This window comes from Stegostoma tigrinum, chromosome 23, assembly GCF_030684315.1.
Source record: "Stegostoma tigrinum isolate sSteTig4 chromosome 23, sSteTig4.hap1, whole genome shotgun sequence".
Lineage (NCBI taxonomy): Eukaryota > Metazoa > Chordata > Chondrichthyes > Orectolobiformes > Stegostomatidae > Stegostoma > Stegostoma tigrinum.
In genome coordinates this window covers 9,952,954-9,976,157 of record NC_081376.1, presented here as the reverse complement: position 1 = coordinate 9,976,157, position 23,204 = coordinate 9,952,954, and the positions used below count along the sequence as shown (strand labels likewise).

General features: G+C 41.6%; 1 protein-coding gene across 2 annotated transcripts in view; it reads left to right on the top strand.

The window, feature by feature from the left end:
- The window catches only part of zgc:112980 (uncharacterized protein LOC503706 homolog), a 75,211-nt gene that overhangs the window by 39,397 nt on the left and 12,610 nt on the right, over nucleotides 1-23,204 (top strand). For both annotated transcript variants that reach the window (XM_059653911.1, XM_048551888.2), the window contains exons 7-16: nucleotides 2,545-2,670; nucleotides 4,444-4,509; nucleotides 6,710-6,832; nucleotides 7,349-7,504; nucleotides 11,767-11,820; nucleotides 11,944-12,161; nucleotides 13,708-13,787; nucleotides 18,197-18,289; nucleotides 18,440-18,520; nucleotides 21,756-21,863. In XM_059653911.1, coding sequence (XP_059509894.1) covers nucleotides 2,545-2,670; nucleotides 4,444-4,509; nucleotides 6,710-6,832; nucleotides 7,349-7,504; nucleotides 11,767-11,820; nucleotides 11,944-12,161; nucleotides 13,708-13,787; nucleotides 18,197-18,289; nucleotides 18,440-18,520; nucleotides 21,756-21,863 — 1,105 coding nt within the window. The remainder of the gene's footprint in view (nucleotides 1-2,544; nucleotides 2,671-4,443; nucleotides 4,510-6,709; nucleotides 6,833-7,348; nucleotides 7,505-11,766; nucleotides 11,821-11,943; nucleotides 12,162-13,707; nucleotides 13,788-18,196; nucleotides 18,290-18,439; nucleotides 18,521-21,755; nucleotides 21,864-23,204) is intronic.

Sequence of the window (23,204 nt, the reverse complement as noted above, 5' to 3'; positions counted from 1 at the left end):
TGGGCTTCTTTTGTGTTGCTCACTTACATATGGGGAAGGTGATGGCATAGTGGTTTTATTTCTGGATGTCAGTCCAGAGTCACAGGTAATGTATTGGGGACCCAGGTTCATATCTTACCACGGCAGATGGTAGAATTTTAATTCAGCAAAAATCTGAATTAAGAGTCCAGTGATGACCATGGATCCATTTTCACTTAGTGAAAAAAATCCATCTGGTTCACTAATGTTCTTAGGGAAGGAAATGTCCATCCTTACCTGTTCGGGCCTACATGTGACTCCAGGCCCACAGCAATGTGGTTGACTTTTAACTTTCCTCTGGGATGAGCATTAAGTGCTGGCAAAGCTGGTGATGACATTATCCCATGAATGAATATTTTTTAAAAAATTAAGTAGACAGTTAACTGAACCACACAGTCAAACTTGCAGCCCTCTCTCTCTGTTTGGTAGTTTCTCATACTCTTGAGCATCATTTCTCTCTTTTGAAAATTGCCTTTTTTATAATGCACCAGCTGTGAATAAACCATCTTAGTGTACAGTACTCCAAAACACTAACAAAACAGACTAAAGTGTTCAAGCTCACATTCGAATTTGATTTCTGCATGTAAACACTCCTTTATATTTTTGGGTTTTTAAAAAATTGTTGCGTGTTATTTTCCACATATCAGGTGACCCACCAGCAATGTTTCTAAATCTTGAATTATACAGCACAAAAAGGAGACCATTTTGTCCATGTCTGCCCCAGTTAATCCCACTCCCTGGCTCTCTTTCCATTATCCTGCGTTTTTTTTTCTCCCCAGTATGTGTGAAACACCACAACCTCCCAAGTTGCCCTCCAGGCCCCCCACAATCCTGAGTTGGAAATACATTATCAAACCCAGTGATGCTGGGTAAAAATCCTGAAACTCCCTGATGGCGTTGAGTCTGTCTGCAGTACCTGGACTGCAGCAATCCAGGAAGGCAACACCACTAGAAATGGGTAATAAGCTCTGGCCAGCTAGTGATGCCGTGTCCTGTGAATTTTTAAAATAACTTAATCCAATTCCATTTTTCAATTTTGTCCATCCTATTAGTCAGTGACTGAGTCATTTATCGTGTGGGGGGGAAAAAAAACTTTTTCGCATGTCACCTTTTGATTAGTTGCCAATCGCTGTAAATCTATGCTTTCTATTTAGTTACAGATCCTTCAGTTACAGAAAGCTGCTTCTCTTCTAACTGTACCTTGACACTTTAATTTTAACACTTTCACCTCATCTCCTTGACCTTGTGTGCCCTAAAGAGCATAATCACAGCTTCTCCGATCCATCTATATAATTTTTTTTAATCTCTGAAAGCATTCAATTAAACTTCATCTGTGCTTTCTTTTGAGGCTTTCTCAACTGCCTAGGGGTAATGACCAAAATCTTTCCCAATTGTTTCCAAAGGAATTAAAAGCAATACATTATATCTTTAGAGCTGGCAGGCCATGTGAGCCCAAGCTACATGGATGGCATAGAGAGAATGAAACAGCAGTGAAGTTAGTACAATGCAAAATGCTACCTGACCACATAATAAACTACAGAAAGAGTGCATTTTAGTCTCTGTTTAGTGTAAATGACTACTTTTTAGTAGAAACTGAATCTTTCAAAGATTTGCGTAGGTAGCTTTTCTGTTGATTGAGCTGAGTAACTTTATCCATTCGACCAGGAAAGACCCCAGGTTTGATCTCTAGATTAACGTCAAGTTACTGCTCCTGCTGTTTGCTCAACACTGACCTCTGCTGGTGATCCTGACCTCCCAGTTACTTGTTATTTCAGTGGACCACCTTGCTCTAATGGTAACTTCTTGTCCAGGGCCTGCTTCAACATTCAGTCAGGGAAGGACACCTCATTTTCTGCTTCGTCACTTCAAAGCCTCCATCTCAATGTTGGATTCCATAATTTTAGGCACTGACTGCATTGAATGTTCTCCTCCATTTCTTTTTCACTCTCCACCCTCCCCACAATGCTGTCGGATGGCTTTGTCTTTGTCTTTGTTTTTCTTGGTAGAGAGGACCCATTCACATCTTCCTTTTACACCCATTTTATATTTTTGTTTCACCATTAAAAATGTCTGTCTTTTACATTTGAGCCTCTACCCTTTGTGAGGGACCTCTTCTGCCCCTATCAAAACTGCTATCTTAAAAATCATTAAGATAGTCATGAGAGCCTTGAAGTGTTAATTCTGTTTCTGTCCACAGATGCTCCCAGGCCTGCTAAGTTTCTCCTGCATTTCCTGTTTGATTCAGATTTCCAGCATCTGCAGTATTTTACTTTTATTCAAATGTTGGCCTTGCATTCAATGCCCATATGGCATGGAAAAAGCAATTTAGAGTGTCATTAATGGTTTTTTTGATAACCGTACTGTAGTTCTGTTGAGCAAACCGCTATAAATATAAAATCTAACTCTTAATAAACCTGTTCTTTCCAATGTACATGACATTCTATTGACTGGCATGATGTCCTGCTGCAGTGAGTTGTTACTTGAATAGTTTGACTGTCTTCTAATGGTAATCCTTTCTCCTCACAGTTACACTGCAGTGTTTAATGTTGTGAACAACTTTCTGAATCGAGCAGAAAATGAAAAGCCGAAAGCAGCTGCCATTATGATGATCGGAGTGGCGAAGGAAATTCTCCTCCATAAACAGCCCCCGCAGTTAGTTCATGTGTTTTCTTTTCCTTTTAAAAATTTGAACCTGGTAGCTATTGGTAAAGTAGTTCATTAATAAGCTTTGTGAATCAGAAAGCTTTGGTTTTGGTTCTTGTATTAGATGATCCTAATCAAGAGTTAGATCTTTAAGTTACCCTTAGTTCCACTGACTTGTAGGAGAAAGAGCAGAGCTCTGACTGTTCTTTACTGTGCCACTGCTCCTGCTGTAATGTACAGAAATACAAGTGAAAAGCATTAGTTTATGCTTACACTCGTAAAGGATATTCTAGCTATGCCCTGCTCTCTGTCTGTGCTCACGTTTGAAAAATGCCATTTTGAAGGAAGTTCCAAAGGGTTGCTGCTGCACTTGGAACTGGTGACTGAACCAGTGTCCAGAAGCATTAGTGAGGGTGCGCGTAAGTCTTCCCCACCCCCAAAGATTTTTAAGTTGTTTTGAATTATCCCCGTCTTCTAAGCTCACTCACTAACCTGTGTTGAAAGGACCTTGGAATCTTTGAAGCCCCTAGTGTTCTCTATCAATCAATCCAAGATAAGACACAGCTGTAATGTCCAGTGAGCCATCTGCACCACCCTCCTTCACCAATACTCTAGTGCACGCGAATCTTCAGCAGACTTGAGCTGTTTACCGTGTTCATCTGCAAGTGCCACATAAGGTACACTGTAACCAAATTATCCCAACAAAGTATAGAAACCTTGCCTTGGGAAGGACCTTTTTATTAACGAGAAGCTTTATTTTTCATGTAAATTTGTTGATTTTATGTAACCATCCAGTTCCATTAGCTCAGGTTGTTTCAGCCCCCTCTCCCTGTTGTGGAATTGGGAAAACTGACTTCTAGGACTTTGACAGTGTCAGTCAATCCACTGTTAGTGAGCGTTTTATCTCAGCCGCACCTCACTAATTGCTGGCTCCTCAAAGTTACACAACCAATTTAAGCCCAGTTAAGTCTGAAGTCATATATCCTTCACCTGTTCCTTCTTTGCATTAGGTCCTTTCAGACCATATTAAATAACAGCAGATAAAAGTTGAGTGCGAGGGAATGTGACTTGCCCAATGCATGATTTCTACTGTTTTTCCTCAATTTGTCTCCCCATCTACTGCCTCATTCCCCAATTGCAGGACTGCAAATAAAGAATGGAACAAGTCAGATATTTCTTCTCCCTGCCACCCCACCTCACCTCACCCTCATCCCCTTCACTCTGGCTCTGGAAAGTGTCCACTTCCATTCCATCTGATGTATATAGTTGAGCATTTGTTCCTTCTCCAATTTATAAAACCAAAATGTTTCCAAAACATAAATTGCAGCAAACAACTTTGAGGTTCCAAACTGTGAGCTGCGAATAATAATTCAAGAGCTGGAGCAGAGTCCAAAGAAAGTGCTATTGTTTGGAGCACAGAATAGATAATGTGCTCACATTTGTACCAAAACAATCAGAACAGCATAATTTTTAACAAGCAAATATGTGTTTATCATGTTGTTAACTGCAGCAGCTAATGTATTTCCAAATCTGTCTTTAGGCTGGTTTTTAGATTCTTCCTAAGGCTACTTGCTGAACAATTTCCTTTCATCTTTTGGCTGTTCTTAAGCTAAATAGTCTGATATATAGTAACTAGCTGTAAGCCCCCATTCATACAACAGGCCACATCCAGACAAGGTCACTTGAGACATCCCGATCTAGAAAGAATGGTTGCTTGATCTGTTTTATCATTTTGTAAGACAGAAGATTTTTGCCCATTTCATCTCCTGTGTTTTTTAACAGGGAATCTTTCAACAAAGATGACCAGACATCATCTCCAAGGCAGGCAGTTCCGATTTTTATGCACAGGTATGACGTCCGTTTGTTGTATATAAAATGTTGATCTTGGAGTGTGTTACACTTTTAAGATGGGATTTTGCAATTCCATCAGAACTGGGGCTTCTACAAAATATGTCCTCAACTGACCATATTCTAGTTTGGGAACTGACTGACTGGCACTGCATTTCTGTTTTTTTTTTTGGATGCTCAGTACTTTTTTCTCCTTGCTATTCAGTGTATGGAATATCATCGTTTATAATGAAACTATTGTCAGTAAACTCTCTACATTACAAAGTCTATGTTAATCCACACTGGGATGCCCTAGAACCTTTGTAATCTTCACCTGGTGCATGTTTCTGTCCTTGCAGCTGCTAGTTTGAGAAAATGCACTTCAAGAAATGAAGATTTTAAAAGTGCTAAATAAATTCAGTGGTTGTTAACTTTGTTTTGATTTTGCTGTACTCTACCATGTAACAAATCTGAAGGTGCAAAATCTCATGAGATATGCCTTGGTCTCCGAAATTACTTGCCTGAATTTGTGCTGAGTGCTGATTTGATGATTTGCACACTTAACACCAAGTGGAAAAACAGCCTGAATGACTAGATTGTGCACTTTCACACATTTTATGGCTTTTGATAATGGTGGTTGTTGAACGCTTACTTCCAGCTAGTAGAATTTTATAGTTCTGGGGAGGCCATTTAGCCAGGTTTGCCCATCTCGGCTCTTTGGAAAAAATCATCCATTTAGTTCCACTCTCTCCTGTCTGTCCACCACCTGGAAATTCTTTCCCTTTTAAATGTTGCAATCGAATGTGCTTCTGCCATTCTTTCAAGCAGATACTGAATCATAGCAGCTCACTTTTTAAAAAGAAAATCTTACCTGGGATCTTTTAATTTTACTCAAGTTGTTGCCTTTGGCTATTGGCCCTATCACCTGAAAAACAGTTTTACTTTATTCATCCTTTTTAGAACTCCTTGTCATTTTTGAAGACCTTTTTTAAATTTTAGTTTCAATTGTTTGCCAATGGAATTGTCTTGCATCTCTCTCCCTAGTAGTGCCATTAACAGGGATTGACGCAACAGCCTTCTGCTTCTATTGTAGAGGACTAAATTAGACGTGCTTTACAATACCAAATTCAAACATAAAAGTAAAGAAGTACATGGCCTCAAAGTTAGAAATAGTAAAGGAGGAATAAAAGAAATCTCTTTGGAGCTGGGCTTGAATGCAAATTTCAGAGCAAGAAATCTGAATCAACTCTCAATATCTTCTCTTATTGCATTAATTGATCATTGTTCTTCAGGTATGTCAAAGAACAAAGAAAATTAGAGCACAGGAATAGGCCCTTTGGCCCTCCAAGCCTGCACCAATCCAGATCCTCTATCTAAACCTGTCACCTATTTTTCAAGGATCTGTATCCCTCTGCTCCCTGCCCATTCACGTATCTGTCTAGATACATCTTAAAGGACGCTACCGTGCCTGCCTCTACCACCTCTGCCAGCAACGCGTTCTAGACACCCACCACCCTCTGTGTAAAGAACTTTCCACGCATATCTCCCTTAAACTTTTCCCCCCTCACCTTGAAATCGTGACCCCTAGTAATGGGGTGGTGGGGGGTAGGCGGGGAAAGCTTCTTGCTATCCACCCTGTCCATACCTGTCACGATTTTGTAGACCTCGATCAGGTCTCCCCTCAACCTGTCTTTCTAAAGTAAATAATCCGAATCTACTTAACCTCTCTTCATAGCTAGCACCCTCCGTACCAGGCAACATCCTGGTGAGCCTCCTCTGCACCCTCTCCAAAGCATCCACATCCTTTTGGTAATGTGGCGATCAGAATTGTAAGCAGTATTCCAAATGTGGTCGAACCAAAGCCCTATACAACTGTAATATGACCTGCCAACTCTACCCCGTCCAATGAATGAAAGCATGCCATATGCTGCCTTGATGATTCTATCCACCTGCATTGCCACCTTCAGGGTATAATGGACCTGAACACCCAGATCTCTCTGTGCAGCAATTTTCCCCAGGGCTTTTACATTTACCGTATAGTTTGCTCTTGAATTGGATCTTTCAAAATGCATCACCGCACATTTGCTTGGATTGCACTCCATCTGCCATTTCTCTGCCTAACGCTCCAATCTATCTATATTCTGCTGCATTCTCCGACAGGCCCCTTCACTATCTGTTGGCAGATCATCTTGCTCAACATAATCTTATTTTTGTTTTACAGAATCACCAATGCATTGCAGAGAATGCTGGTATTGAGTGATTTCCCACCTCATCTATTTAACAAGTTAAAGGCCTTTTATAAAACCCTTCCGCTTCCTTCCTACTGCTATGCATTTACGAGTAGGTGAGTATTTTTCTTATCAAATGAAATCAGGTGTGTCTGGAAATGTTTGTGTTTAAATAGGAAAAGAGGATGGTGAGCTGTTGCCGCCTCAAAGTTTTCATGGCATGACTGTTGCAGGTTACACATGGTGGTCTTTTCTGCATTCCTTCTTCAGCCTTAGCAGATTTTACACTTAACTAAATCCACTTTCCTTCCATGCAACTGCAGTGTGGTTGAGAGGTGGGAATGAAGATAAACTGAGAAGCAAACAGAATAACTATTCAATAAAACTGATGTCCACTTCAGTCAACTGCATGAGAAATGGTTATTTTATGCAACAAGTGCATTAAAGTGAAAATTCGTTGCTTTTTTTTGGTTAGAACTTCTCACTAATGTTTCTGTTACATCTGTTAAATTCTTTTGAGCTGGTTGAGTTAGGTACCCGATCGGAATCTCTTCCAGAGTAAAGTTTGGTTGGTTCTGTACATAAATCAGCAATTCTATACAATTAATAATGTTGTTCTTCTAAATTCACAGTCTTAATGTGTTGTCCTGGGAGGACCCTTTTCTGACCTCCATCCTAAGGGGTCAAAATATCACCGGGCACCGACAGAAGAAAGGCAAGAAAGAAGTGTTGTGGGAGGATGTCACTGTTTTGCAGGCACGAGTGGAAAGAATGGAGGCAAGAAAAGAGTATGTTTCTTTTAATTGAAGTTAATTCTGTTTTGCAGCAACCAATAACAGCATGTAGCTTTACAGCTCTTTTTCTGGAAGTATAATTTGACATTTGCTATGTTCATATACATTTTCTTGTTCTTGATACGAAGCTTTTATGAAAAGAGATGTGACAGGAGAGATTAGCATTTCATTCTATAACCGCTTCTAGAGTTTAAAGATATGATTTTTTTAAAAAGTCTGTATTTGGTGTTAAGTCATCTAGAACAATCAGACAGAGTTATATTAAATTTAAGCAATTTAGCACAGTGAGCAGGAAAAACCTTCAGTCTCAGTCCTCTGCACTGTCAGATACACTGCCAAACTTTGCGTTTGAAATTGAGACCTCATAGTTATGAATAGGTATGATACATGGCTAAAAGAGAGGAGGTGTAAGATGTACAGTAAAAGAGATGTAGGAATAGAGTGGACTTGAGCAATTTAGGCTGTTTGTGGGAAGGACAAATACCAGCAGGTATGGGCCAAGCAGCCTATTGTCACCTTGTAATGTGCGTGTACAAGTCACCGGCTCCCATGGAATAGAATCCTGCCAAAGAGTTGACCTTGAGGGTAAAGGGAAAAAAGGTGAGGCACATAAATGAAATTGTTTTGTGGTGCAAGTTGATCAACAAATCCAAAGTTTATATTCATTGATAAGTGTTCTCATGAAATAAAAATTACCATTGGAATTCCATAGCTAATCAGTCACTTAACTACTTAATCTCCTAATGTTCGTGCCTTAGTGACGTTACATTTGGCGGAAGATTGCCTTAACATGTAGTCATTTGTTACAAACGATAATGTTATGGAACAAATCTGTTGTACAAGTTTGACATGAAAGTTAGTTTCAGTTTACCAGCTCTTTATAGTTATTTTTAATCAACTTTTATAGACATTTATGACAAAACTGTGGAGTAGATGGGACTTGAACCCAGGTAATAAAATGTGAGGCTGGATGAACACAGCAGGCCAAGCAGCATCTCAGGAGCACAAAAGCTGACGTTTCGGGCCTAGACCCTTCATCAGAGAGGGGGATGGGGAGAGGGAACTGGAATAAATAGGGAGAGGGGGAGGCGGACCGAAGATGGAGAGTAAAGAAGATCGGTGGAGAGAGTATAGGTGGGGAGGTAGGGGATAGGTCAGTCCAGGGAAGACGGACAGGTCAAGGAGGTGGGATGAGGTTAGTAGGTAGATGGGGGTGCGGCTTGGGGTGGGAGGAAGGGATGGGTGAGAGGAAGAACCGGTTAGGGAGGCAGAGACAGGTTGGACTGGTTTTGGGATGCAGTGGTTGGGGGGGGAAGAGCTGGGCTGGTTGTGTGGTGCAGTGGGGGGAGGGGACGAACTGGGCTGGTTTAGGGATGCAGTAGGGGAAGGGGCGATTTTGAAACTGGTGAAGTCCACATTAATACCATTAGGCTGCAGGGTTCCCAGGCGGAATATGAGTTGCTGTTCCTGCAACCTTCGGGTGGCATCATTGTGGCAGTGCAGGAGGCCCATGATGGACATGTCATCTGGAGAATGGGAGGGGGAGTGGAAATGGTTTGCGACTGGGAGGTGCAGTTGTTTGTTGCGAACTGAGCGGAGGTGTTCTGCAAAGCGGTCTCCAAGCCTCCGCTTGGTTTCCCCAATGTAGAGGAAGCCACACCGGATACAGTGGATGCAGTATACCACATTGGCAGATGTGCAGGTGAACCTCTGCTTAATGTGGAATGTCATCTTGGGGCCTGGGATAGGGGTGAGGGAGGAGGTGTGGGGGCAAGTGTAGCATTTCCTGCGGTTGCAGGGGAAGGTGCCGGGTGTGGTGGGGTTGGAGGGCAGTGTGGAGCGAACAAGGGAGTCACAGAGAGAGTGGTCTCTCCGGAAAGCAGACAGGGGTGGGGATTGAAAAATGTCTTGGGTGGTGGGGTCGGATTGTAAATGGCGGAAGTGTCGGAGGATGATGCGTTGTATCCGGAGGTTGGTAGGGTGGTGTGAGAGAACGAGGGGGATCCTCTTTGGGCGGTTGTGGCGGGGGCGGGGTGTGAGGGATGTGTTGTGGGAAATACGGGAGACGCCCAGGTGTCTGGTTCAGAGTTGGGGGGACACTGTTCCACATGAGCCCTCAAACTCAGTTTTCTATAAGCCATGAAGGATTTCTCCTCCTCTGAAGGTCCTGGGACTTCTGACATGTTTATCTTGGAGCGCATCCAGGTTCAGATCAGGTCCTGCTTTAACCAAGTGGCACAAATAAACTCAATCCTTATTATCCACTAACTTGCTCCACACAGATTCCTTCACTTGAGGCCGAACCCCGTCTTTTATCCCTCCCTGTTGTCTCATCTAGTCTGCTTTAGTAGACTGATAGCAGGCCTTCACAATAGAAAGGGATACACAGGATTAGTATTTTTGTTATCTACAGTGTGTGCCCTTTTCTCTGACCGATTACAAGGACTGAGTGTACTGCATTAATTCAACTGAGTCCACAACCTGACTTAGTTCCTTTAAGCCCATGTGAGACTGTCTCAGATGTAGGGCCATGCTGTCTGGCATTGTGCCACTTCAGTTGATGCAAAGTAAAGTTTGAAAATGCACAGTTCTTAAAATATTTACTGTTGGCAAAGAATGTACTTGGTATTTATCCACTTGTAACCAAAGATTCACCAGCCTGAGCTGTCAATGTAACAGTCTGTGCACCTGTTCACTTTGAGACATTTCTGATAGTTGTGCTATAATTCAAAGTCTGTACAGCAGAAATAGAGCATAAATTGTACACAGAAACAGAAGTTGCTGAGAAAGGTCAGCAGGTCTGGTGGCATCTCCTGAGAAGAAATCATCAAAGTAAATGCTGAAGCTGGTGACCCTTGCTCAACACAAATTGATACAGCTTGCCTTGATTGAAATGTTGAATGGAGACTTTGAGTGGATTGTGCCATGAATGAGCCACTTTTGGTAATTATCAGCAGTCATGTATATCTGGATTCAGACACTTGAATTTCTGCTGTAGGGTTTCAAAAATGGATTTGTTTTAATTGTGTTGTTCTGTTACTGGGTTCAAACAGGGGTGACAGTTTTTCAGTGGTGGGCTGTTAAGTAACTTTGCCCAAACTGTCTCCCAATTTAGTGCACAGATGAATTTGAGTAGCCTTGCAGTGTGCAGAGTTCTGTTATGGAGAACCGAGCATCACACCTATATGGTAATGGACCATGCCTTTGATAAAACGGTGCCTTTTAAAGAAATGCGTTCTGTCCTGTCTGTCTCGCAGGGAGGTGTTGTCACAGTGGTGCCGAAATGTCTCCTTCAGACAGGCAGTTGCTAAACAGCTTTGAATTCCCCTGGGATAACAAGGTGTGGAGCTGGATGAACACAGCAAGTCAAGCAGCATCAGAGGAGCAGGAAGGTTGATGTTTCGGGCCTAGACCCTTCCTCAGAATGGGCCTGAAACGTAAGCCTTCCTGCTTCTGATTCCTGCTCATCTGATGCTGCTTGGCCAGCTTGTTCATCCAGCTCTATACCTTGTTATCTCAGATTCTCCAGCATCTGCAGTTCCTACTATCTCTTGAATTCCCCTGGGGCTTTTGTTTTAAAAGAAGACAAAAGATGCATTTGTGGCTAGGGATAGGCTCAAAGACCCAGAGGATTTTGGTTTGGCATTGTTAGTTGGCTTTTGCTGGCTGCTGGAGCTTGAAGCTTGAAGCTCGAAGCTCGAGCTATCTGCTGCTAGAGTGAAGCCTTAGGCAGAGAGGCTTCCTCTTAAAAATTCAAGAAGGGCAAATTGTTTCTTTCTACAGAACTGGAAAGAGAGGGTACATGAGAATAATAGTTTTGCTGAATTGCCTTTGCCAAGGTTGTGCTTATGGGGTACTGCCTTTAGTGGTTAAATAATATTATCTTGTTATGTATTTCAGTAGAGTAAAGTTATGCCAATTCATCTTTTGGTAGTATTTTAACTGTGTTGTAAGAATAAAGTGTACTTTGGCCCACCACTAAATTTTAATCAGTCAAATCATATCCGGACCACAGCGCCTTAAACTTGCCTTTTAAACAAATATAGAAAATTTAGTCCAGACTGTCTCCATAAAATACTTTGGAGGTTGTCTGGCTTGGCCTCTAGTACCTTGTGCAGTATTTTACTGACTAATATGCCCCCTGTTTAAGAGCTTTATGTGCAGAGCTGCTTATAGTTACTTGATGCCTGGAGCTGCTTAAGTGCTGCAATTTGCCATTAAGAATCCACTGAGTTTTAAATACTTTTTTCTTTCAGGTACAGGGAATTGATCCGATATCTACGAGTGGTAAAATGCAGTGATACGTTAAAGTTAGTATGCGGTTTTCCAAGTGACCTTTTTTTAAAAATGATTAATTTTATGAATTAAAGCACACTGAAAATTTCAGTTTTATTGTGCAATTCTTAGAACCGTGCATTTTTTTTTCGGATCAGGTTACGAGCCCTACAAGATAAAATTCCATTCTACTTTTGCAAGTGTGGAGATTTTCACGCCGCCACGCAATCATTTCATTCTAATTCCAGCCTTTCTTGCTGCACAGCCTGCCGTTTAACACCTTACCAATACATGATATACTTAAAAATTCTCAAGACTGGAACTGTACCCACTGGTTGTGAACTTTCAGAGGAAGGAAACTGGATATTTGTGAAAGGTCAGTATCTAGATTTTAAACCAGTAAATCAATTTATGTTTAAATTGATGAGCTCTGATATAATTGTTTTCTATCTTTTTGATCCACCTAGTCTTCCAATCTTTCCATTCTGTCGTCTCCAGTTTTCTCCTATGTCATCTCAAAGTTGCTGGAGGTATTATTTTTTAAGTGAATGTCAAATTAAGCAAAGGTGAGGGAATTCATATTGTTTTCATTCTGACTGTCCAGAAATCCACAACTGAATTTTCCTCAACATGCAAATTAGGAAGGTGTTCTTTCAATCAAGTGCTTTTTTTATACAAGGAAAGTCAGAAGTAAAACTAGCCATTGCTAATAGGGATAATTTAATGCACTGCTGTGATTGAAAGAACAGAGCTGCTTCTCTGAACCAAATTACTGTCTGCCCAGGCTTGGCTGCTGAATCTTGTCAAATGATACCTGGGGAAGTAAATCAGCAGCTGGGAGACAAATAATTGTTCAGTTCAAGGGATTGGAGCGGCAAGGTCCTTGAGCAGCCAGGCATAGCAAAATGGTTCTTGACCAACCAGTAGAAGTTGGAGAATGGGAGAAACATCCAGGAGGACAAGGAAAATGGAATTCGGAGAATAATGAGTGTGCAGAATTTTGAGGAGAGAAACTAAGAGAATCAATGAAGTCTGGGACAGTGAGGAATATCTAAGAGATTCTGAACTCCAAGGCAGGGCTGATCGGGTGAGGATATTTGAAAGTGCCAGTTTGGAAAAGTTGTGGAACAGCGTAGGCAAGGATCATGAGGAAAGGAGCTAGCGAGGCTCAACACAACTTGGAAAAACAGTGCTTTATTTTCCAGTTAGGCATTTTACACCTTCAGGATTCATCAACCTCCAAGTATGCAAGCTGTCTTCCATTCTGATCTCTGATTCTTGCCTGCATGTCCCTGCTGTCAGGAGAGCTGGCGATTGTACATCACAGTCTCTCCTTTTACCACCATTAGCTTTTCCTTTTGTCTTTTTGCTCTGGGCATTTCACCATCTGTTCCAATCACTGCTCCTATGCCCTTTTGTCAAGAGCAAAATAACACAATTTTCTAGTTGTCTTTAGTACCAGACAGTTGTTGGATTCTAAATGTTAGCTGTTTCTCTCTCCTCAGTTTTTGCCAGATCTGTAGATGTTCCAGTAGTTTGCTTTTAGAGTTTAGATTTCCAACATCTGCAGTATTTTGTTTTTATTATCCCATTTCTGCTTCTCTAAGACTCCAACCTACTGTATGGTTGCTATTAGGGGAGCTGTACAACACTCCCACAAGTGACTTCTTGCCTTGGCCACTTTTGATTTCTATCCAAACCTTGCCTGTATCCTGATTGCCTGAACTTGGGTCATCATGCTCTCTGGTGCTGTAACCGTTATTAATAATGAAAAATGAAAGGCTCTGCCTACTATCAGGTCTACTGTTAAGCAGTAAACTGTTGTAATTTGCAGAGAGCCATAGTTGGAGCATTTTGTGTTATTTTATGTTTGTTTTTTGTTTGCTTCCATTGATTTTATCCACATTTTGTTCTATTTGAAGGTGCTAGTTTGGTAAACGATTGTTTACTACTAAAATGCGCACTCAGGATCCTATTTGTGAATGAAGTACTCTACGGAGCTGTAAGTACAATTTTGACTTGTACTTTATCATATTTATCCATTTTCTAGTTGTCAACAACCGACTTTTTTTTTAACTTCTCAGGCTTTCAATATTTCATCATCATAGCTGTCGTGTTGAAGGAAAGCAATATTCTGGATCAATTTCCATCAGAGAATTATTTGTCGTAGATATGGCTGACTGTTGCTAACACACTGACTCATCTGTGTGACACCTTTCTCCCGTGCCAGAAAAAGCTTTTTAAAAACTATGCAAATGTATTAAACTGCAAGGCTCTCCTAAAATGTATATTTTGTTAATAGATGTTGTATGTAAGCCCATGTGCGGACTATGGCTAAAGTTGTTGCTATTGGTTTTCTGTACCTAGAAGAAATTCCTGTCCTGATCTGACTAATATTTACTGCTTGGGGCAAGGGTAGGTCTGGACCCTTCTGGTATGCAGATTGACTCTTCCTGTTGTCACTGTGTGCAAATGCATTGAGGTGCCTGCATGGATATTAGTAAATGTTTGTGTATCTGTAATTTTTCAAACACTGACTTCATTTCTTGCCAGCGAAGTAGGGGGATTATAATGAAAAATAAGGGTTGGGATCACATCATGGTGTTGGGGGGGCATTCCCAGTTATTTATAGGTTAGCCATTTTAACAGTAGTAAGGAAGATAAATAGTAGAAGGTGAGATTAAAGGAAGTAACAATGAAATAGTTGGCTTCGAGTTTAAACAGGAAGACCTTACTTGATTAGTCTTATTGAATTTTCTAAGTAGGGGGTGGGGGGCATGGCGGCAAGACCAGACAGTGATAACACAGTACTTGTGACTTGTCCAGACTTTCTGCTTTATCTTGCTTTTACTGTAGCCTTTTAAGTGTCAGTCATTCAGATCTTTTGAAAGTACCAACCACAGAAACTACAGGCACTTGAACCCTCTTCATCTGGTCTAAGTAAAGATTGTGCAACTGACAATAGATTACAGAGCAAGAGCTGCCATTCCAGGAATGCTTCCCCTTTCAATAGACAAATGGATGGCTAGACTGTCAGCCAAAAATGAATCTCAGGGTTGTAGCAAAAGCAGTAAGTAAGTAGAAATTTGTGATTTTTGTTTTTATTTCTACACGTCATGCAGTTATCTCCTGGGTTCTTTTGGTTCTGTGGAGCGTACGTTGGGTGGATGGTTCTGAAATTATCATAACTTGGCATGGTGAGTAGGAGCCAACAGTGTAGTGAGGTCTGAAGGGTATGAATAGGGCACAGAAAGTAAGCAGAAGAGTGCTGGAATGCTCTGCTTTGCTTTACTTTCAATGTCACAATTGAGGTAAAGTCTTAGAGCACCAAGGCAGGCCTTTTAAACAGCCTGCCTCCAAACTTCCAGAGATGATGTGCCCAACTCTTGTTTTCACTTCCTCACCTGGAGAGTTGTGAGCTCATCGCTACCGGGAGCAGAAGTGAAAAGCATATAGATGCGTTTGAGGCAAAGCTAGAGGAAGATATGAGGGAGAAGAGAGTAGATGGTTATAAATAATGGATTTAGATGAAGATAAGCAGGAAGTGGGGGTTGAGTGGATGATTAAAGCTGGTATGGGCTGGTTGAGCCGAATGGTGCATTTCTGCATGCTGTGTACCCGATGTTCAGACGAACCACTAAATGAACAAGTAACAGGTTCTGCTTTTGCATAAGGCTTGTTTACTGAACAAAATTCCATTTCAAGAAAGGGAATAGGGAAATCCTTGGAAATTACAGACCGGTCAGTCTTACGTCTGTGGTCACCAAGGTTTTGGAAAGAATTCCGAGGGATAGGATTTATGACTATTTGGAAAAGCATAGCGTGATTAAAGGGAGTCAGCATGGCTTTGAGGGGGGCAGGTCATGCCTTACAAATCTTATTGAGCTCTTTGAGGAAGTCATGAGACAGGCTGATGAGGGTCAAGCAGTGGATGTGGTGTACATGGACTTCAGCAAGGCATTTGACAAGGTTCCCCACAGCAGGCTCATTCATTAAAGTCAGGAGGTATGGGATACAGGGTGATTTGGCTGTCTGGATTCAGAATTGGTTGGCTGACAGGAGGCAGAGAGTGGTTGTAGATGGCATTAAGTATTCTGCCTGGAGGTCAATGCTGAGTGGTGTCCCGCAGGGCTCTGTTTTTGGGCCTTTGCTCTTTGTAGTTTTTATAAATGACTTGGATGAGGAGGTTGAGGGGTGGGTTAGTATGTTTGCTGATGACACAGGTTGGAGGTGCTGTTGATAGTATCGAGGGCTATTGCAGGCTTCACCGAGACATTGACAGAATGCAGAGCTGGGCTGAGAAATGGCAGATGGAGTTCAACTTGGATAAATGCGAAGTGATACATTTTGGAAGGTCGAACTTAAATGCTGAATATAGGATTAAAGGCAGGATTCTCGGCAGTGTGGAGGAACAGCGGGATCTTAGGTTCAAGTGCCTAGCTCCCTCAAAGTTGCCACCCAGGTGGATAAGGTTGTTAAGAAAGCATATGGTGTTTTGGCTTTCATTAACAGGGGGATTGAGTTTAAGAGCCGCGAGGTTATGCTGCAGCTGTACAAAATCCTGGTGAGACCACACTTGGAATATTGTGTCCAGTTCTGGCCGCCCTATTATAGAAAAGATGTGGAGGCTTTGGAGAGGGTGCAAAGGAGGTTTACCAGGATGCTGCCTGGACTGGAGGGCTTGTCTTACGAGGAGAGGTTGACTGAGCTCAGACTTTTCTCTCTGGAGAGAAGAAGGAAGAGAGGTGACCTGATCGAGGTGTACAAGGTAATGAGAGGCATGGATAGAGTCGATGGCCAGAGACTTTTCCCCAGGGCAGGATTGACTGCCACGAGGGGTCATAGTTTTAAGGTGTTAGGAGGAAGGTATGGAGGAGACGTCGGAGGGAGGTTCTTCACCCAGAGAGTTGTGAGCGCATGGAATAGTTTACCAGTGGTAGTCGTGGAAGCGGAGTCATTAGTGATATTTAAGCGACTGCTGGACATGCACATGGACAGTGGTGAATCGAGGGGAATGTAGGTTAGGTTATTTTATTTTTTGATTCGGAATATTCCATGGCACAACATCGTGGACAGAAGGGCCTGTAGTGTGCTGTACTTTTCTATGCTCTATGTTCTAAAATTGGAGTCCTATTGTTAGGGGAAGAGAAAATTGTATCCATAAAATCTGCTCTGCTACTTCAGAAACCTAACTGACTCTTGGGATACATTCTCTGACTGACTGAATTGAATTGATCTGGAGTTGAATCAGGGAAGGGGGGGGGAAGGGAATTCTGAAATAGAGATATGGGGAGGCGGATGGATGATGGATAAAAGAGAAAGGAGACAGACAGGTCAAAGAGGCGGGGATGGATCCAGCAAAGGTGAGTCTAGCTGGGCAGTTAGGGTGAGGATAGATCAGTCCAGGGAGATCAAGGAGGCGGGATGAGGTGGATAGGAGATGTGGGGTGGGGCTTGAGGTGGGAGGAGTGGATATGTGGGAGGCAGGGAGGAGCTGGGTTGGTGTTTGGATGTGGTCGGGGGGGGGGGGGGGGAAGGAGATTTTGAAGCTTGTGAAGTCCACATTGATACCATTGGGCTGCAGGGCTTCCAAGCGGGAGATGAGGTGCTGTTCCTGCAACCTTCGTGGCACTGCAGGAGGTCCAGGATGGACATGTCGTCCATGGAGTGGGAGGGGGCGTTGAACTGGTTTGCGACTGGGAAGTGCAATCCTTTGTCGCAAACCAAGTGTAGATGTTCCACAAAGCAGTCTCCAAGCCTCCGCATGGTATCCCTGATGTAGAGTATGTCACATCGGGAACAGCGGATACAGTATACTCGTTAGCAGATGAACATCTGCTTGATGTGGAAGATCTTTGGGCTTGGGATGGGGGTGAAGGAGGAGGTGTAGGGGCAGGTGTAAGTGCCGGGCATGGTGAGGAGTGTGGAGCGGACAAGGGAGTCACGGAGAGAGTTCTCCCTCCGGAAAGCAGATAAGGGTGTGGAGGGAAAAATGTCTTTGGGGTCGGATTGCAGATGGCAGAAGTTTCAGAGAATGATGCCTTGGATCCGGAAGTTGATGGGGTGGTACATAAGGATGAGGGGGATTCTGTTTTGGTTGTGGTGGGTAGGGAGTGAGGGATGAGTTGCAGGAAATGTGAGAGACATAGTTGAGGGTGTTTTCGACCACTGTGCAGGGGAAGTTGTGGTCCTTGAGAGTATTCTTTTTACCAAGTTGTTGATTGGTAGAACTACAACAATGATGTCAGTCATTAACAGGTTTGAGGAATTAAGTGGCCCATTCCTTAAATGAAATCAATGCCTTTGGCACCTACTGCCTGAAATTTTGAATGATACCGGTCAGGCTTTTTTTTCCAGTTGATCTGGTGTGATGGAATATGATGTGTATTTATGTATTTCGTCTATGTTCAGGTTCACTGCTGGAGCAGACTGATTCAAATTCAGTGCAATTCGTTCAAATTGACAGAAGATGTGCTACAAGTGCCACCTCCTATATTTGTGAACGTAAGTCACTTGTAGGACCTACAATTTGCCAGCCTGTAGTGAAGTGGTATGATTTAATCTGCATTTCTTTATTCTTTCATATTATGAGGGTGTCAAACCCAACATTTGTTGCCTGTCCTCTAGAAATGGTTTCCTCTGTTTATTTCTTAGACCACAGCTGTCCATGCTACAGCAATCATTGAAGATCTGAAGAATGGAATAGTGGGCATACCTAAGGCCTTTTCCTCTGCGGTAGGTGAAAGATCTTTTGTCTGAATTCTGTGCAAGGTCCTATGGAATAAAAGCAGGTCATCTCAGTTCTGGGTATTTTGTCATCTAATGTATGTAAATACTGAAAAATATTACAATAATTCAGTTGCTTTTGTAAAGCTATTTGTGAACTTTAAATGCCCTCTTATCAGTGTAGACTTGCAGAAACTTGAAAATTTTCCCTTCTGTCAGCTGTTTTTTTTTTTTCCTGTTTTAAGCAGACTACTTTCCATTACACTACTCCTGTTTATATATCAAACCCACATTGCTTTTTAACTGTCTCTTCTTAATGCTAAATGAGTAGCTATAATTTAAGGGGTAAGTGACATGGTGTGTGGGCTGGAGGATATTAACAGTGTCAGCACTTTTCAAAATAAAAACTAAAACTACCAGCATGAGTAAAATGTATGATTTAAGCGGTTGTTTATTCTGTACATTAATTGTGGAACATTGATCATTAATTCTTAGAATAACATCCAGTGCATGACTACTAGCACTCCATACTTTTGGATCTGTGCACAGCTCAGCTCTACAATGAGTGCAATTGTGCACTTGTTGATCACAACAAAACTAAATAGAGAATACTAGACATTCTCGCCATCTAACTTGAAGATCTAAAAGAGAAGAGAGATTAATGTTACCACTTCTTTTTGTTTTTGAAACTTCATGAGATGGCACTATAAAATTCCTACAGTGTGGAAGCAGGCCATTCAGCCATTTGAGTTCACAGCAACCCTCTGAAGAATGTCCCTTCCAGACCCATTCCCCTGCCCTATTCCTGTAACCTTGTATTTCTCATGGCTAATCCACCTAACCTACGCATCTTTGGACTGTAGGAGGAAGGTGGAGCACCCAGAGGAAACCCATACAGACACTGGGAGAGCGTGCAAACTCACGCACGTAGTGACCAGAGGGTGGAATGATGCTTTGAGGCAGCAGTGCTAACCACTGAGCCATCATGCTCCCCCATTAATTCTTTTAAAAGGAACAGAAATTGCTGGGAGAAACTCAACAGATCTGGCAGCATCTGTGTATAGAAAGCACAGTTAACATTTTTGATTCCATTGGCTCTCCAGAACAAATTTCTGAAGTGGGTTCACTGGACTTGAAACAGTAATTGTGCTTTCTATGCACAGGTGCTGCCACCCCTGCTGAGTTTCTCCAGCAATTTGTTTTTGAAGATTTCCAGTATCCACAAATTTTGTGTATATATTTGAAGATTTTTTAATTCTAATTCATAAAAGTCATACAGTTTTTTCTTCCAAAAATTCTAGGCAAATTAATTGTGTTGATCATTTAAAAACAGAAAATACTAGAAACACTTGGCAGGTAAGGCTGCACCTGGAGACAGGAGGAGTTGATACTTGGCTTGATGGCCTAGTATCAGAACTGAAGCATTGTCTTTGTTTCTCTTGCCTCAGTGCCTTATGACTATTGAGTATTCCCAGCAATTTCTGTTTTTATTTCAGACTTGGAGCATCTGCAGTATTTGACTTTTGTTTCAGTGATGCTTAGCATTTCTGTTTGCACCAGTGCTAAATTTTCAGTGTGACCCTTGCAGTCAGGGTGTTTTCTAGCTCTGGAGCTTAGGATATTGAAGGTTCCTGCTTGTGCTTCAACTTGCAGAGCAGTTGAATTCTGCCTGTTGACAGAGGAATTCAGGATGTTTGTGCAAGTACAGATGCAGCAAACTCCATTCTGGACAGCTGTATGGCATATGTTAAACTTGGAAATGTCAACAGTATAGTACCTGATTGAAAACAAAACTGCATTCATCTGCTGCTGACCAGTAATTGCAGCTTCAGTGAAATATTTAGTTACCGTATAACATTTTAAAAAGACCTGGTTAGCCATCTAAAATCAATTTTACTTTAAATAGTGAACTTCGAATTTTGCCTAATGTGCTGTTTTCATTAAAGTTAAATGTGGTGTTTAATTTGATCTTTGTAACCAATTTCAATGGTTTACATGCAGCTTACATTCCATAAAGTACGCTAACAGTCTTTTAGCGTGAACTGCCTATTATGTGTGCACTGTGCATATACATTCTATTCTCTGATACTCTGAATATTTGTTTTGTGTGGTAACTTGATTTGACAGTGAATAACATTGAGTTCTATCGTGCAACCTTCAATATTTGTTGAGTTGCTGGAACTTGATTAGGAGCAGCGTCTTTAGGCCCTCTCCAATTCCGAAGTTGAAGTGAATGGGATCTGAAAGTGGCACTACCAAGCAGGTGTTGGCTCACTGGTTCCAGCCAATGAGAGGTGATTTCAGGGGCTGTCAAACGGCTCCTCAAAAGATGGGTAACTAATTAGACACCTTATCTGCCTTTAACAAGGTCCTTAATGTCAGTGACCAGGGGACAGTAGGACAACATGGGACTGTTCAGATGCTCCAAAGTAGCCAACCTGTGAAAAGCAGGTTTGCAATAACTATTGCAATCTGATCATGCTTCCAACGTTATTCCTTCCACTACTTGAGATCCTAATGTCCCAAAAGTGACTTGAATGCTCATTAATGGCCAAGTTTTCAGGGTGTTTGATTTGGTCTATTTTCCCTTTGCTGGACCCCATGAGCTAAGTTGCTAAATTTTCACTTTGTGGGTGATAAACAGGAGTTGGAACTATATCCAAGTTCTTGGATCCCCTTCCCAGGGAGACTTGGAGGTGAAAATGGTCAGTCTTAAGGATTTTGGCCAGGATATGCCCTTAATTTGCATGGAAACCCATTCCTTTACTCCAGGCTGGATGTTGTAATTACAGTACCACTTTATAATGTTTTGGTTTAAAAACTATTATCCTAAGTATGGCATTTCATTTTTGTGTGGTTCTAGATATTCAGAGTTCTCCACTATCTGCCTTTGTTGTTGCATAGACTTGAGTGTTGGTTAGTTATTTCATTGGGGGAAACATACATCCTGGTCTATTGTTGTCCTCCAACAGCAGCTACACCTACACACACTTGATCAATGTAGAACTCTCGCAAAAGCGGCAGTCAATTTGTCTGCTAAAGCCTGGTACTAAAATAAATTGTAGATATTAAGGTCCTATATCACTTCTAACTGTTAGTTCTGAAAGTGCTGACTTTTTATAGTGATGTGAGTATGTCTTCTGTTTCACAATCATTCAAAAGGTTTAACTGCACTTAAACTTTGTATTGATTTCCGTGGCTTATTAGATGAATGACAGTTGATCTGGAATATCCTTCCTTACAGTTTCACAGAGAATCTGCATTGATTCTTGTAACGGTGGCTACTGCTCAGATGCTACATCAGAATCTCTCTATGATCAACATTGTTCTGCCTTTAGTTGTAGCTTATGGGGTAAGAACAGTAAAATTTACTGTAACAAGTTTATTCCACTTTTGAAACTTGGTTTTTCTCTTCTTATAACTCGTCTTGGTCTAGTAGGTGATTGTGATTCCATTGCTGATGTCTATCTTCATTGCTTCTTTTTTTTAACTGAACTAATTTTAGTTATTTAGAAGTCCTTTGTATGTTTACACTAATTTTAGCTTTGTGCTTCCCAGTTAATTTATTCCATTATTTGATTTTTATATCCCTTTTTTAATCCTGAATTTTCCTTCCCCTATCCCTTCTATTCCTTGAAAGGCGTCTATCTACTCGGTGGATTTCACATTTTCCTGGTCTTTAGCTCCTTATTATAAACTGAGAGCTGGCATTCAGGAGAGGGAGGTGGCAACTATGTTTCCTAAACATAAAAGTTTTTAAAATGGAAATACCAAAATGAGTTTTTCCAAAGTGGTCTCAGGACTGTGGCTTTTCACAGAACATATGTACTTGGTATAGCATAATAGAGTTAGCCTGATTCCATCTTCTCCTGTTCCATGATTCACGATCTTGAGTGAAACCAGCAACTTTCTCTTTCAAAGAAAAAATTCAAACTCCTAGTTGGTAGCTGTAAGATTTTGCATTTTTAACAAAAAGATATTTACTGGTGTTAAACAAAGCAAATAGTACTAAATCCACACTATACTTCAGAAGTATTCTTAAGCCCAAAAATCTCCCCATTTTATTGTCACTTCCATCCAAGAGTTCCTTATACACTTGCAGGATCTTGATAGATTCTTTTATGTCTGGCACCGAGCCAAGGTATGCCACAGGTCTCGGGAATTCACTTTGATTCTTCTTCATGTACCTGCTATTATTTTAAGCTGTCTTGCAGGCTTTTCAGCAGCTTCTGGTTAAATGACCCTCTAACTCTCCTTAATTGTGTACATCCTAGCTCCCTTGATTTCTAATTGCCATTTTATTTGCTGATCCATGTTTTCTGGTGGATTTCTCTTTGCCTCCAAGCTGTTTCTAGTTTTTAAAGCAACCCTCTTTTTCTGAGAGAGGAAGAAATGAATAAACCAAACCCCAAAAAATTGATAGTGATATATATAATGAAACGGTGATATAGTTCCAAATTGGTGTGATGAGTGGCTTGAAAGGGAACCTCTAGGTAACGGTGTACTCATGTATCTGCTGCCCTATCCTTCTCACTGGTAGAGATTTGGGAGGTGCTGTCTGAGGAGAATTGGTGAGTTGCTGTAGTGCATCTTGCCAATGGTACACTCTGCTGCTGTGCACACCTGGTATCAACCTAGTTAACCTTTTCTGAACCTCCAACACCAGTATTTCTTCCTTTAGACTAGGAGTCCA